We start from the raw sequence: 15,863 nt of genomic DNA, 5'->3' as shown, positions 1-15,863 counted from the left end.
TTTATTCTAAAGATGTTCAGTAGAACTAACCTTTGATAATTGCTTTCTCCTATTGTTAGGAACTTTTCGCCGCCCATCCACTTTTTCCTATCGTTTGTCCTTTCACAGCTTATTTCCCGGTAAAAAAATGAAATATTTTGCATATTGATGAGTCAATTAACATGAGATAGTGAAGGAGTGGTTCTGTTAATATATTTATACCTTCTTTGCTGTCACTATGAGATATCAATCTGTTATTCCTATTTCTTTCCATTTTTTACTTCTCTTTGTGTAACCTGTAATTTGCAAATCAGGAAAGCATGGATTCTTCAGATTGAGTAATTCAATCATTCTCTAAATAAAACTCAGATTTATCAGTCTATGCTTTCATACATGAGAAATTATAAAACTAAATTTTAAACCAGAACTCTCAGAGTGAATGGCAGCTCCAATATGTCAAAATAACTAGCCATATGATGCCATTCGAGGTTTACGTGCTTATATTATGGATTACAGTGAAAAGGTACTCTCTTTTAGGCTGCTTAGTGCTTGCACTGATTTAAAAATTATTCTAGCAAAATTCACTGAAAGTATTTATTTTTCAAGTGTAGCAACTTATCTATGAGTCTTATCAGTTCTTGTTGTATCTTTGCTTGGTTACTCCTTTCATTCTTTGTATACCTCTCTTTTTCTCGATATATTGCATATTTTTCCAGTAAATGAAAGTAAAACTGAATAGCATAATTTGTGGGTGAACTTCATGACTCAGTGTGAAATATATTTGTTCCTATTTGATTTAATCTCTGAACAAGACTTTCTTTGTTGACCAACATACAGTCAGCTTACTTAGAAAACAGAAAACAAGAAGTTTGTGAACAATATTTAGGCTTCAGCAAAGAGAGTGAACAATATTTAGGCTTCAACAAGATTATGAACATTTTATATTCACACTCATAGATGTATTAAAATGTTTATGAACAATATTTAGGCATGCAATTGCTAAGAAAATAGACAAAACAAATCAGGGCACACTTTACTTATTGGAAGAGCATACCGAGGGTAAATTACCAAGGGCAAAGTGGCAAGGAAGCGACTTAGCAAGCTTCTGTAAGTTGGTCAGCTCAGCATTGGTTAGTCGTGGGCGCATTCCAGTAGGAAGAAGCCTAAACGGTGTCTTGCATCCGGGAATATTCGGAGGGTATTGTTCAGCATCAACAGGAAGCACCCCAGTTCCTCACCAATCTTCAAACCGTGGACCCAAACCATCTAACAAACCATTGTACTCAATAACGAACAGGTCGCCGTTTTTTCGGCCTCTCCTGCTTGAATCGTCTAATGCCTTCCATTATTTCTCTGATTCTGAGGAATAATAGTGTCACGTCCGCATTTTTTAAGGATAGAAAACACGGTTAATCACGACTAGGGGAGGGTTAAAGAAGCGGGGAAGAAATGGGGAAATCAACACAACTCGACCATAGCTCAAAATGAGTTAGAATAGCTCAAATAAAATCAGAGTATCATTTCAACAATCAACAACTCGAAACAAAAATTATCTCAACAATACTTGGCAAAAGAAACAATATTCAGCGGAAGCATTCGAGAGTAGAATACCATTATGTATGAAGACATAATATATTCGGGAAAATTTTGTTTGCTATATCTTCTTCACTTTCATGCTCAACACCCACCGCGCTCGTCACCGCTCAACCTGCACATAGGGAAAACACATGCAGGGCTGAGTACTTGATGCACTCAGTGGACTCATGCCGAAAACATTTTCAATAACATTTATCATGCCATTAACGAGTGACCTCAGGGTTTTAACTTTGAAAGAGCCCGAGTCACTAAAACATCTTACCAACATCATCATCATCAACCTCAACATCATCAACATCACCATACCATCATCTTCTAAACTCTTCGTAAGATATTCCTCGAACTCAACATCCCTATAATACCAGCCAATCATCAAAGGCTTACTCCGGTGCCCTTGGAACTGACCCCCTGCCTCCTTTTCGTTCTGGGTTTTTGCACTGGCACATTTGGCTCGGTTTCTTCGATCTCTTCAATAATGACTCTTGGGGGTTTCGCCGCCCTGACTCTGAGAAGCTCTTACGCTTCATCCTTCAATTTTTTCAATATAGCGCCAGCCCGGGTTATCTCCACAACGTAGATGTGGACTAACTTTGTCGTAGTAGCCGCCACTTTGAGGAAATCATCCAGATATGTATCCTCAACAATGGGCAACAAAGGGCCGCCGATTATAACCCCCTTGTAGTCATGACTGTACTTTGGAACACAATAATAGAACTCACATATCATCTTCCTATCATACTTCAACTTTAACACCATACTCGAGAGGTCTATGAACGCGAAATGGTTTATGTTACAGAAATCGAAGTATGTCAAATACCCACCAACATACTTTTTCTCATCTTTAGTAGAGAAGAATGAACCTCCATGATGGAAAGCAACCGAAAACTTTCCAGGTTCTTCCCCTGTTAAGAAAAATCAAAAATCAAACCAAAACATCCAAAAGAAAATCACAAAACATTCAATTTCTGGAGCCCTAAATCACAAACCGAGGATCAAAAATCAATTTCCAGAGGACCAAAAAATATTCCCCAAAAATCAATTTCATAAACCCTAAATCACAAACTGAGGATAAAAAACACAAACTTATTGTATTCGTCTTCTGGGACGAAAAAATCTAGCTGAGGATCTCGGATATCCCAGGTTTCTTCTTCCACATCTATGACCACCGATGCATGTTGCGGTGGTGGTCGCCAGTGTGGTGGCGATGGCGCGGGTGTGGGTTCCTTTTTACGGCGAGACGAATTACGTCCCGACGATGCGCTTGACGATCCGGTGCGCTTCCATTTGGGCGCCATTCATGCAAGGTAGATTTTTCCAGAGGGGAGCAGAGAGAATGAAGAGTGAAAACAATGTTTGTGGAATTTTTAGGCGAGGTGGGAGAGTGAAGAGTGAACTACCTATTTTGTGAAAATTTTAGGCGGGGTGGGAGACTGGTCAAGTCCGAAAACAATGGGTTGTGAAATTTTTGAAATGTATTTGTTAAATCACAAATGGAGTATGGTATACGTGGCACGTATATGTGGTGTCTCGGTGCACAGACCGCCACTGACGCACAGCCGTCAAATCGCATCAGATCGCAAGCCGCCACTGTAGAAGTCCGTGTGATATGCGCATAATGCCCTTTTAGGGCTGAAGGGCCTTTTAGTCCGAAAAAAACATGATATGTGATTATGTTAAAGGCCAGAGACTTGTGGCAATATTATTTTTAGTTAGGGGTCTGGAGTGAAACAAATGGAAACGTCAGAGACATATTATCTAGTTCACTCTTAAATAAAAACATAAAACAATCTAAAATGACTATTTTATCACCATTATGTCTATAAATCACTTCTCTATCACGAGATACTCAGGATCTTCCTCTTCTATCACGACACATTCGGAATCTTCTTTCATCTTTCCAACAATTTCAGCTTCCATTTTGTAAAATTTGATATTGGGAAATTAAGAAAGTGATCTACGTTTGTGTATTTGTCCTTGATTTTCTTGTGTATGGTAACACTCAATGAGAGCATCTCCAGTGGTCGGCTAGCGAGCGGCTCGCCGATTTTTGGCGCTCGCCGAACTATTGCAGCCGGCGAGCGCTAAATCGGCGAGAATTTCGGCGAGGGAACGCCGATTCCCTGGCGCTCGCCGATTCTCTCACCGATCGGCTCGCCGCTATTGTAGCCTCCCGATCGGCGAGGAACCGGCGAGCCAATTTTTTTTTTAATTTTCGAAACACTATATATACGCGATTTGCGCGATATTTTCATTCGCACCACTTGTTTTAACGAGTATTCTCTCTATCTTAATTTATGTACAAGATCAACAACGTGAAATGAGTAACGCGGGTGGTAGTAGTAGTGGTAGTGGTGGGGATGCTGAGGAGTACGAACGGCGTTTGAATGAACATTTGGATGCCTATACGTCCCGAGAGATAGATCGTCTGCTACAACGAGCCTCGCAGTCGGCGATTCCTCAACCTTGACCCGTTGTCCACCGCCGAGCAGTGATTGACCGGGATCACGTAGCTGCACATCAGCGGCTATACGAAGACTACTTCGCACCGGAGCCGCGGTTTAACGCCAACCTTTTCAGGCGGCATTTTAGGATGAGCAGAGCCCTGTTTATGCGTATTGTCGACACTTTGGAGCGTTGATATCTGTGTTTCCGGTTCAGGCACGATGCGATTGGCATACCCGGGCACACACCTATTCAAAAGTGCACTGCGGCAATCAGGCAGCTGGCCTACGGAGGCACGGCAGACATGTGGGACGAGTACCTCCACATCGGCGAGACGACTGCCCTTGAATGTATGAAGTATTTTTGTTAGGGCGTGGTTGAAATATTCGGTGAGCAGTACCTTCGAAGCCCAACCCCCGAAGACTGCCAGGAGCTAATGCAGATGCACGGGGAGAAGCATGGGTTCCCGGGTTTGTTAGGAAACATAGATTGTATGCATTGGGAGTGGAAGAACTGCCTTGCTCATATTCGACTCCAAAAGGATTTAATTGAAGAGTTGTGGGCGCGGAGGACTGCACGAAGATAGGTTTTTTTAATTATGTAATTTTGTTAAATTATGTAATTTTTTTTATTATGTAATTTTGTTAAATTATGTACCTTTTTTAAATTTAAATGAAATTGTTGAATTTTCCCGTATATGTGTCGTGAATTTAATTCCGTATTTTGTGTGATTGTTAATTATTTGTTTTTAGTGCTGATGATGTGGCATGGCTGTGGCTGGGCTATTGTTTGTCCAGTTGCTTGTCCAGTTGCTTGTCCAGCTGATGTGGCAGGAGTAATTTAGTGCTGCTGATGTGGCATGGCTGAGCTATGGCTGGGCTATTGCTTGTCCGCCGACCACTTGATGCTCTGAGTCAAAAGTTGATCATCATTAGTGTACGGATTTATAACCATTAGGCACATTAGTACATGTGACGTTCCTAACCTTCGCCAAAAACACACAATTTCATAAAAGCGCGCTTAAATTCAAAGTCTAATTTGCACAACATCATTAGTTTAAAAAGATTCATTCATTGTTCACCTCAACCGCTATCTAGCCAAAAACGAAACATAACCAAAAAAAACTAAAGTCTAAGGAAAAACCAATGCAAAAATTGAAAGCAAATTATCACCAATTCCCTCTACTTTGTCTCTGTTCATCGTCTTCACTCAACTGAGATCCCTGTTTCTGCCCAGCTGGGCCGCTATCGGAGCCATAATCAACCATTACATCTCCGCATGATCTGTTCTTGCGGCGCCTGGATTGATCCGTGGCTTCAGACTTCTTCCGACGCGCTTTCTTGGGGGCGTCGGGGTCCTGCGCCTTAGCATCCGATGGCTCTCTCGGGGCCCGTTTGGGTTTCGCATAGACGTCCAGTGGATTACCGTCTGTTGACTGCCGCCGCGACGCTTTTTTACCTTGCTCCTTCTCTTGGGAGGATTTCTTTGTTTTTTTTGCTTTCTTTGTATCTGTCAAAACCACCAACCAAATCATTTTTTACAACAATCCCAAGAGTTTTGTTAGCAATCGAAACTAAAAAAATATATTATAACTATCCCACATCGGTTGAAACTACTATATAATTTTAATGGGTCACTGCTCCTATCACCAATTGGTTTAAGATGGAACCATATATTTCATTTCTATTAAGTTTGGTATTTTTGTTTACCTTCCGACACCCATTTGACATCGGAACTGTCTTTATCAGGTTTGGAATCATATGGTTCTGCCGTTCCTGGTGTTGAATCAGATCCATCCCACCCTACATGAGCAACATGCTTTACATCTGTGGGAAGCCCAATCTGCATGTCTTCTTCTGTCTGCTGCTCATCATCTACACATACAAATTAATTATTATACGAGTAGTATTCAATTTTGGAGGGATAACATCTTTTAACAATTGCAAATTAATTAATCCAGATTGTGTACTTACCAAATATTTGAGAAATATATCTGATGCCTTTGAAAATGCCCTTCATCTTTGTCGACATCTTCGTTTATTTTCTATGTAGGAGTCAGATTAAGTAGTTTCATGTAGAAACGCCATATGCTTTTGATATTCATACTAATTTTATGCTTTTTCATCCTCCAGCTACATAAATATATACAAAAACTATTGACATTTTTCAATAGTTTACACAAACATCTAGAATTAGCTTTCTCAAAACCTTTTAAGATCGACAAGCAAAGATTCAAGAAAATATCGAAGTTTTGAGGAAGGAATGGTATTATTGGTAGTTAATGCACGTTTGAAAACCATCGAAGTTTTTTGTTGGGGAACAAATGTTTTTTTACTATGATGTCGCTAAACCCGCCACCACTTATTGTTCTTCTCAGCCTCTCATACAATCATTTCAACATTTAATATTTTATTGTTCTTTAAAAAATACTACTGTAGTAGTAATTGTATAACATGCATTCAATATTTGTCCCTTTTCTTTATTTTCCACCATGCCCTTTTATGCTCTACTTATATATGTTCACTTCACTCTAACCTTTTGGATATTATTTGTTGTGTTATTATAAAAATATAATGATGGGGAAGGGTCATCTTCTATTGCTTATAGTATCATAATCTAAAATTAAGACTGAATCTTCATTATTAGATTTCAAAATGAGTAGATGAGATTAAAGTTTACGAATTTCAATAAATAGTAGACAAAATATCAACAAAAGAGTAAGATCGTCATTCTATTATCATATCATAATTTTTGTGTTTTTTTATATCAACATAGTGTATTACAAATATCAACACAATGACATGAGTATTTCAAAATAAGTACACGAAAATATCAATACAGTTTTATTGAGATTTTACATGCATTATATTGAGATTTTACATACATTATATTGGGATTTTTTGATGTATTTGTTGATAAAAATCTGCTTATCAACATATACGAAAACTGAAATAAAACTAATCAAATTCCATCATCCGAACGTCGTCGGAACATATGCAATTGAGATTTCGTTAGAATCCTTGTAAAATTCTTTAAATTGATATATTTTTATGAAAAAATAATTTAAATTGAGTGACTTACGTAAATTCAAAGTTTTGGGAAAATTTTAATAAGAGAAAATTGACATTAATACCCTTTAATTTTATTTAATAATTATTTAAATTTAAAATATAATCTACTTGGCATTATATCAATAATCACTAGATCTCCTAATCTAATGGTTAAAAATTAGTTAACAATTGATCACAACCCTCATAGGGAAATATATAAGCAATTAACTAAACTGAGCATATCATAATTAAATTACCATTTAAAGGCATTTAGTAAGGCCCAAGGGCTTTACTTTAGATGGTATATTGAAATGATAAAAGTAATTTAAATGAACCTATTTTTTTATAATGGATTGTTGAAATTTGATTTGATTAATCATCTTATCCTACAAAGAGTAAATTCTAGGTTTTTATCAATATAATTAAAGCTACAAGATAGGAGAATATTGATAAGGGCATCCGCAGTGGTGCGGATGTCCCGGCGGAATTCCCCGTGGAATTCCCACATCCACGTCATAAGGATTTCTCACTGCTCTGCCACGTCATAAGGACTTCTCACTGCTCTGCCACGTCATACGGAATTCCCACTGCACAGTGGCGGAATTCCCGACGGAATTCGCGCATAAAAAAAATTCACAAATTCACAAATTAACCAATTTCCGGAAGTAAAGAATTTATGAAATTAAAATTTCGACGCGAATACGGAGAAAACGAACACACGTTATTTTTAAAAAAACATACTTCATTAAAAAAAATACATAATTAATTTTTAAAAAAATACATTATTTTTAAAATAAAAACCGGCTCCTCACTCCTCGGATTCCTCGCCCCCGGTTCCCTCGCCGTCCCCGCCGCCGCCGCCACCCTCGCCGTCGCTATGGCGGAATTCCGTGACAGTCCACGCAATGGCGGACGTCAGGACGGAATTCCTTGCGGAATTCTGCGGAAGGCCGCAGACCTGCGACGTCCTCTTCTGAATTCTGTATCCGCGCGCGTGTGGCCTAATGGCGAACGTCCGCCACGGAATTCCATCACTTCCGTGAGAATTCCACGTCAAAGTCCACCATTGCGGATGCTCTAAACATAAAATTGAGTTTTAAGAGCTATAATGGTCAAACAAATTTATAATAATACTAGTACTATATTGAAAGATTGTTTGTCTTCGCTTCAAATCCATCTGTTAATAAGAATCTAAAATTATCTTGTCAAAATACTGTCACTAAACACGGTACAGTAGTATTTTAAAAATATAATATACGAAGTTAATTATAATAATAATAATTACAATGTATTATTATACTACTTAAAATCAGAAAACATTGTTAGAATTGTAGAAAATCTGACCCAAAGTCAAAGCCCACTTAATATCTATTATACGAGGCAGAAACTTAGAAAGGCCCAAAGCCCAATACCCTGAAATCGAAAAACCCTAGCAGCAGCACTTGTATATCCCAAGAAACCCTTTCACCTCTACATTTGCTGCCTCCGCCTCTTCTCTCCCACATCACACAACACACAGCAGAAAATGGTAAGCTTCTTCTCCACCTGCTTCGCTTGTTTGGTCTATTCTCTTTCATCTCAATCTTATTTGTTCTGCTATGTAGACGTTCAAGAGGTACGTCGAGATCGGGAGGGTGGGCCTCATCAACTACGGAAAGGACTATGGCAAGCTCGTCGTCATCGTTGACGTCATCGACCAGAACAGGGTACGTCTCCCCATTTCGCGTGTTGTGTTTCTATTTTGTTAATTCGGCAATTATGCTGATTGCTCTTCAAAGCAAATGAAATGTAGTGCGATTTATTTGGTTGAAGTTCCTTTTTAATTTGTACTGAATTTAGATTATTATATTGGGAGCTTCTCTAGCTTGTAATGAACTTAGATTATGGATTCTTTTTGTTTGCACCTATGTCAATTTTTTCGCTTGAGCTCAATTGGTTGCTTCTTACTGTATTGATTAGGATAAAAACTGTGATTGTCAGTTTTGAATTTGCTGTTAGGTTTATAGGTGTCAATTATCACCATATTTTGATAGTTGCCAAATTTTTATATAAATGCTGTGATGTTTTCTCTGCCACTGCGTTTATTTGGTATTCTTGCGTTTTGTATTTATTTGATCCTGTTTGTATTATGTATTATGTATTCTAGATTTATTTTATATCTCAAGTTTCATTTGTTGAAATAGTCATTGAACAAGATGATAAGTGATTTGTTTTATTGATATTCTTGAATCACATTGATGTTTAGTCTATAGTTGCTTGTGTTTAGGGCTGTCGAAATGGACATCGGGTATTGGATACCCGAACCCAAAAAAATCGGGTAATTGGATACCCGATACACGAAAAATCGGGTTTCGGGTCGGGATGGGGTATTGGGATTTTCGGGTATCGGGTTACCCGATACCCGATTGGGTAATACCCGAAAACCCGAAAAATATATATAATTTTACTAATGTTTTATTTAATTTGTCAATTCATTATAGAATGCACATAGCCGATAGCTAACAAAAGTTTGGTCAGCCACTTGCATATTTTCTGAAGCAAACAGAAAAATTACAATGCTTAAGATGAGTTTGCAAACAGAATTAAATTTCCTCAAGAATTTCGGCAAATTTAGTCACCTCCACAGAGAAATATGATCCTAATTTGCCCAGATAAACATGCTCTTCTCCCTCTCTCTCTCCTCTCTCTCCAAACAGATACACATAACACACACACATACAGGGACAAAATCAAGAACAATAAGTCAAGAAAGATGTATCCTCTAATAGGTTCATGAGCCTAAGTAAACATGCCCTTCTCTCATACACAAAATGAAGAACAAGAAGTGAAAAATCTACATTATGCATGCAAAGCCATAAACGCCGCTGAAACACAAAGTTCTTACTTCATCTTCTCGGTGTTGTGGAGCACGAGAAACGCAGCTCCAAAAGCACCTCTTCCAATCTGCTCGATGACTTCATAATCCTCCATTCTGGACTTGGAATCCCACTTCTCCAGCTCCATCAACCCCTTCAAATCTGACATGGGTCAGTCCTTTTTCAGCTAAAGATTCAATCTTTAGCCAAAATCAATACACTAATGCACTCACCCACCCTGCTTCAGTTCGAGCTGGAAAATCGAGATTCCTCTGCAAAAGGGGGACTCGAAATCGTGGGTAGTTTTTACTCGCAGCAGCTTCAACAAGCTGAAGAGCCCTTCAAAATATGGAAAAAACAAAGAATTTTTTTAAAAATTGGGATCGGGTACCCGATCTTTCGGGACTGATACCTGAATCGGGTATCCGGGTACCCGAAATCATTTTCGGATCGGGTATCGGGTAGCAAATTTTGGGTTTTTCGGGATCGGGTACCTGAAAATTTCGGGTCGGGTGCCCGATTTGACAACCTTACTTGTGTTGAATGCTTTCAATGGACATGCATTTAATCTTACTGTCCTTTTTCTTATGACACAGGCTCTGGTTGACTCCCCTGACATGGTAAGAAGCCAGATTAACTTCAAGAGGCTTTCTCTTACAGACATTAAGATTGACATCAAGAGGGTGCCAAAGAAGAAGGTTCTTGTTGCAGCTATGGAGGCTGCTGGTAAGTACTCAAACTATAAAAAATATTGGAGTAATATTTTGACTCCATTGATTGATATTGATTTGGAGCATTATTTCTGCAGATGTTAAGGGTAAATGGGAAAGCAGCTCCTGGGGAAGAAAGTTGATTGTTCAGAAGAAGAGGGCTTCCCTCAATGATTTTGACCGGTTTAAGCTTATGTTGGCCAAGATCAAGGTATTTATGCACTTACTTTGGTATATGGTTTTTGATCTTCATTTGTGCTTCCTGAGTTTGCTCAAATTACAATTTAAAACTAACAAAGATGTCAAAGAACGAAAACCAACAAGAAATTACCAATTCAATTTAGTTTTCTTTTCTTTTTTTGCTAAAAAAACATATCATTGCTTTTGTGTTGCACGACGTTGCATGATCTTATGATTGACTATATTTTCCTTGCTATTTATGTTGATGTACATTCTAAGGCTTAGTAACTTTTCCCCTTATCTTTGCTCTGCAGAAAGCTGGTGTTGTTCGACAAGAGCTTGCCAAGCTTAAGAAGGAGATTCCTGCTTGAGTAGTACTTCTAGATTTTGGTTTATTATTTTTTAGACTTATTTTGTTTCTTATGCAGCCGCCTTGTTGTGGAAATCAAGAGAATTAAATTTATATTTCAGATTTCTTTCTTCGAAAATTCACTTTCAGTTTTGGCTATTTAAACAAACTCCGGTGTTCCATTGTGATTTTTGTTTACATAATCTTTCTTTAATCCAATCTTTGATTTGATAGTTATTACAACTAAATAGTCCTGCATGTCAAATTTTCCTCGGAAATAAAGATGATTTGAAGGTTCAAATCTTTTATTTTACATAATATTTCCCTCTTGCAAAGAAGAGTCTCGGACTTATTTTTATTTTAAATGGTAGTAAGTTTCTATATTCTACTAACTAATTCTATTCATATTTCATTTAAAATAAATACTTCCTCTAATCTGTTAAATATAAAATATTTGAGAATTGGTATGAGATTTTATATAATGTTGATTTGTGAGTTAATGAAGATAAAGTAAAGTAAAAGATATGAAAAAATAGAGATAGAATTATATGTATTTTAGAAAACATTTATTTTTTATGGGACAATCCAAAAACGAAAACGTTTTATTTTTAATTGGATATGAGAAGTATATATAAGTGAGATTCATATTCTACTAATTTATTCTACCATTTTTAAAAATCTATGCCACGCCAAGAAATGAGATTCTTAATGATAGACGGATAGAGTTATTGCTTTCATGCTCTATATTGTTTCTAGTTATATATATAGTAGCTCTTTATTTATCAGTTGTTATTTTTGAATTTTGAGTAGTGAGTTGTGGTTTGTGAACTTAATCGTTAGACATCGGTTGGATTAACATGGCGGCTAGAGATTAGAATGATTAAAACTAATGGTGAATTCAACATCTTTTGTTGTGAAAATAAAAATTACTAGAATGATTTAGCAGAAATTGAAGAATTAATAGTATAAAAATGCTACTCCATATTTATTTTGATTGTGTTTAATAATGGAAGAGGAGGAAAGGAGATGAGAAGAGTAATACCAACATGGCATCATTCGATTTATTACAACAATAGTACTATAAAATATTCTTCACTCCGGCCAAATTTATTTCTAAATAAGTAATTGAATGAACGGCAATCCAGTTTTATAAATTCTAGCTCCATTTTTTCCGTCCTTGCGTTGTACATATTAAACAAAATTGCATTGACGCGTCAATTTATTCTTAAAATAAAAATATAATTTAAAGTGGTTGGTTCAGCAGAGCAAACGCAGCAAAGGCTGGCAGAGGTGATCTTCGCGGTAAATTGTGGCGCCATCATATCATCCACTGACAGAAATTCCGACCAAATCAAACATGAACATCTTCTCCAAGAAACCTACAGCTAAAGGTTCGACTCTCTCTAGATTCTCAAAGTATCACTCAATTCAGTTGGGCTGGATGAGTATTGGTGCCCTTTGATTTCTATCGTCTGCGCGTTGACTACATCAATTTTCGATTGCGACCTCACTTTTTGATTCGGTTTATTGCAGAGGCTCTTAGGGAGAGCAAGCGGGAGATGGCCCATGCAACCAGAGGTTTTTCCTTTGCCATCATAATTATGTGTATTTTTTTTGTGGCGGTGCTTTATCATTTGTTGTTTTACTGTTTCTCTGTTCTAGTTTGAGTGTTTATAATCATGATTCGTAAACTAAAAGAAATTCAGGAATGTATGCGACATTGCAAATCAAGCCAGGCTCACGATATGTCCAAACGTTCAAATGAAATTAGGTTTTTGTTGGGATGATTTTTTCCATCAAGGCAAGTGGAATGGAAGTAGTATAATTTTATTGCTGAAACCTCAATATCGAAAGCATTCGAGGATATATGAAGAGTGTTTTACATAATGGTGCACATGTATGTCTTGAAAATATATTTTCCGAGCTAACATTTCTTTGTGTTTGCAATTTAAGAGACCAAGCCACACAGGCAATATTTTAACTATGCATTGTCTTTTGGTATGTTGTGATATCATTTAGGTGTAGAGAGGGAAATTCAGACACTGCAATCAGAGGCATGTCAAGGAACACTTACAGTTCTCTTCTCCTGTAGCGTGTAATTGAAGTGTTGCTTGCTTCGTAAATGCAGGAAAAGAAGCTTGTGGCTGAGATAAAGAGAACTGCTAAAACAGGGAATGAGGTGTGTAACAGATTTAAAGCTCTGCATTAGGACTGGTGTAATATTTAAAAAACTGTTCCTGTTGGTCTCCGTACAACTTGTTCTCCCTGCATTTTCCAGGCTGCTACCAAAATTCTTGCACGTCAATTGATCAGGCTTCGGCAACAGATAACCAAATTACAAGGTAGTCGAGCTCATATGAGAGGTATATCAACACATACACAGGTATATATTTGTTCTGCATTCAGTTCAATGTTTTATTTTTCCAGTTGCTCTACTTCGCGTCACTGTTGCTCATAACTAGGCATGTCCATTTCCAGGCAATGTCTGCTCAAACATCTGTTGCTGTTGGTATGAAAGGTGCAAGTAAAGCTATGGCTGCAATGAATAAGGTTTTGTTCCTAATCTCGATATATTCCCTTTGGTTGCTTTTCCCTTTAGGTGGTTAGTTTCTAGAAGATTCTAAAGGTTTACTTCTTGTTCCTAAAGCTTACTTCCGATTGTATACGCAGAATCAGTTGTTGGTTACTTTCTAGTTTGGCTGATTACTTTTTAATCACACCATTAATTCTTCGAGTTGCATTTGTCTGCAGCAAATGGACCCCGCAAAGCAGATGAAGGTCATGCAGGAATTCCAGAAGCAATCAGCACAAATGGATATGACTGTAAGTTTTCACCCATGCATAAAATAGAGTGTATTTTCCCTTTTATGCGAGTCTATATTACTCCCTCCGTCCCATAGTAGATGTCACACTTGGGAGATGGCACGGGATTTTAGGAGATATTATTTTGTGTGTTAAGTGGTGAGAGAAAATATAATTTTATAATTGATGTGAGAGGGAACTTTTTCCAAAAGAGGAAATGTGACATCTTTTATGGGACAAACTAAAAAGGAAAATGTGACATCTACTATGGGATGGAGGGAGTAATATTCTTCTTTATTTACTGTGGTGTATGTTTGCATTTGTAGACTGAAATGATGTCAGATGCCATAGATGATGTTCTTGATGATGATGAGGCTGAAGATGACACTGAGGACTTGACAAATCAAGTATGTTATCTCTTCTCTACTGGGAGTTGGTTTCATATCATATTTATATTCATGTCCAGATTTCCATGGTTGAAAATATCTGTATTGATCTTTTTGTAGAGAAAGCATATGTTTGCTTCAATAAATTATGTTCTAGTTTGTACATAGGCTAAGGTTTGATATGTAAATGTATATGCTCTTTTGGTACTTTTTTCATTCACAAGAACTATATAGCAACTTTGAGATGAAATTGCGGGTGCACGGAAAAGCATGAAATGCTTCTAAGTTTGGAACTATCTCAGGATGCAATCCCAAAATTATTTGTCATGAACATGACCAATGTGTTTTAAATTTTTTCAGTGTTCCAAAACTAGAATGAATGGAAATAAACAGACCAATTTTCTGTCAAATATCAGAAATTCATAAGAACCAGCCTCTCCTTTTGTTTTATGATGTCTTTGTTAATTTATACTGTAAGCATCTAAAACTAAGAAGGGCACATAACCGATGGATGTGAAGTCCATATCTTACCTTGAGAGCAACAATGCTCGGAGTAATAGAATTTCTGTCAGTAGATAAGTTCTGCAAGCAGCCAATTTTCTTTCTGGGGTTAGGCAATTCAGAAATTTAAGTGCTTTTATGGACCAACCAAATCAGCTTCTTAACTTCTAATCACATCCAATCTTAAACCTTTCAAAAATTGTTTTTAGGATATTTGAATTTGTAGGTCTTGTTAATTTGCAGATCTTGCACTCTTATTGTAGTAGATTTTACTACTAGTTAATGAATGATAATTTTTTTTTCCAGGTGCTAGACGAAATTGGTGTCGATGTTGCCTCACAGGTAAGGGATTTGTTTTTTTTTTATTTTTTATTTTTTATTCAAGGAGCCTAATTAACTGTTGTATATACTTTTGCAATGTGATTTACAATTTAATTGTTTACTTCTATCATGGCAGTTATCAGCTGCTCCAAAAGGAAAAGTTGCTGGAAGGAACACAGAGGAGGCTGACAGGTATCTCTTTATTTTCTCTTAGCTCTCTGATAAGCATGTTGATCTTTTCTCTGTTATGTAGATTCCAATATTCCACTTTGTATTTGGTTAAATACGGGCCTATAACCAGTTTTCGATGCTTTGTTTCTAAAATTGAGCTCAAGTTGCAGTTCCGGACTCCCTCACGTATGTACATTGTAATATATTGCATATCTTGTGTAGTTCGCGCATGGATGAACTAGAGAAGAGGTTAGCAGCACTTTGGAATTAAAGCTTGCAGCATATTTTGGATCTTGCTGAATTCATCGTGGTGCATCTTGAATTTTTCCTGTATCATATCTTCTGTACATGATTCCCTCTTAAAACTATAAGTTGACCCTTCATTACATTTTTTTGCGTGAGCACATTAAAACATAGTACTATATTCTATAATATACACACACATCAAGTTCTGTTTTAGTGTCTTACTGTTAAATTCTTGAAGCCTCTCTCTCGGATTGGAGTTTAGTGAAAACAGAAAC

General features: G+C 37.2%; 2 protein-coding genes across 5 annotated transcripts; both read left to right on the top strand.

The window, feature by feature from the left end:
* Positions 1-8,479: 8,479 nt before the first annotated feature.
* Positions 8,480-11,300, top strand: LOC121800440 (60S ribosomal protein L14-2-like). The gene is made up of 5 exons (XM_042200016.1): positions 8,480-8,595; positions 8,672-8,773; positions 10,519-10,648; positions 10,731-10,843; positions 11,127-11,300. The coding sequence occupies exons 1-5, from the start codon at positions 8,593-8,595 to the stop codon at positions 11,181-11,183; spliced, it is 405 nt and encodes a 134-aa protein (XP_042055950.1). The 5' UTR covers positions 8,480-8,592; the 3' UTR covers positions 11,184-11,300.
* A 1,015-nt stretch (positions 11,301-12,315) lies between these two features.
* LOC121798637 (vacuolar protein sorting-associated protein 2 homolog 3-like) lies at positions 12,316-15,801 on the top strand. 4 transcript variants are annotated; one of them, XM_042197734.1, is made up of 11 exons: positions 12,316-12,552; positions 12,695-12,739; positions 13,181-13,215; positions 13,290-13,340; positions 13,440-13,544; positions 13,640-13,711; positions 13,913-13,984; positions 14,290-14,370; positions 15,157-15,192; positions 15,308-15,363; positions 15,565-15,801. In XM_042197734.1, exons 1-11 carry the CDS (start codon positions 12,519-12,521, stop codon positions 15,611-15,613), a joined length of 636 nt encoding a protein of 211 aa, XP_042053668.1. In that variant the 5' UTR covers positions 12,316-12,518; the 3' UTR covers positions 15,614-15,801. The 4 variants fall into 4 exon arrangements, with proteins under 4 accessions (XP_042053668.1, XP_042053669.1, XP_042053670.1 ...); XM_042197735.1 differs by lacking the exon at positions 13,181-13,215 and having other exon boundaries at positions 12,318-12,552; XM_042197736.1 differs by having other exon boundaries at positions 12,322-12,552; positions 12,933-13,340.
* Positions 15,802-15,863: the final 62 nt, after the last annotated feature.

This window comes from Salvia splendens, chromosome 4, assembly GCF_004379255.2.
Source record: "Salvia splendens isolate huo1 chromosome 4, SspV2, whole genome shotgun sequence".
Taxonomy (NCBI): Eukaryota; Viridiplantae; Streptophyta; class Magnoliopsida; order Lamiales; family Lamiaceae; genus Salvia; species Salvia splendens.
Note: the sequence above shows the minus strand (reverse complement) of the source record. Positions and strands in the feature narration are given on the sequence as shown.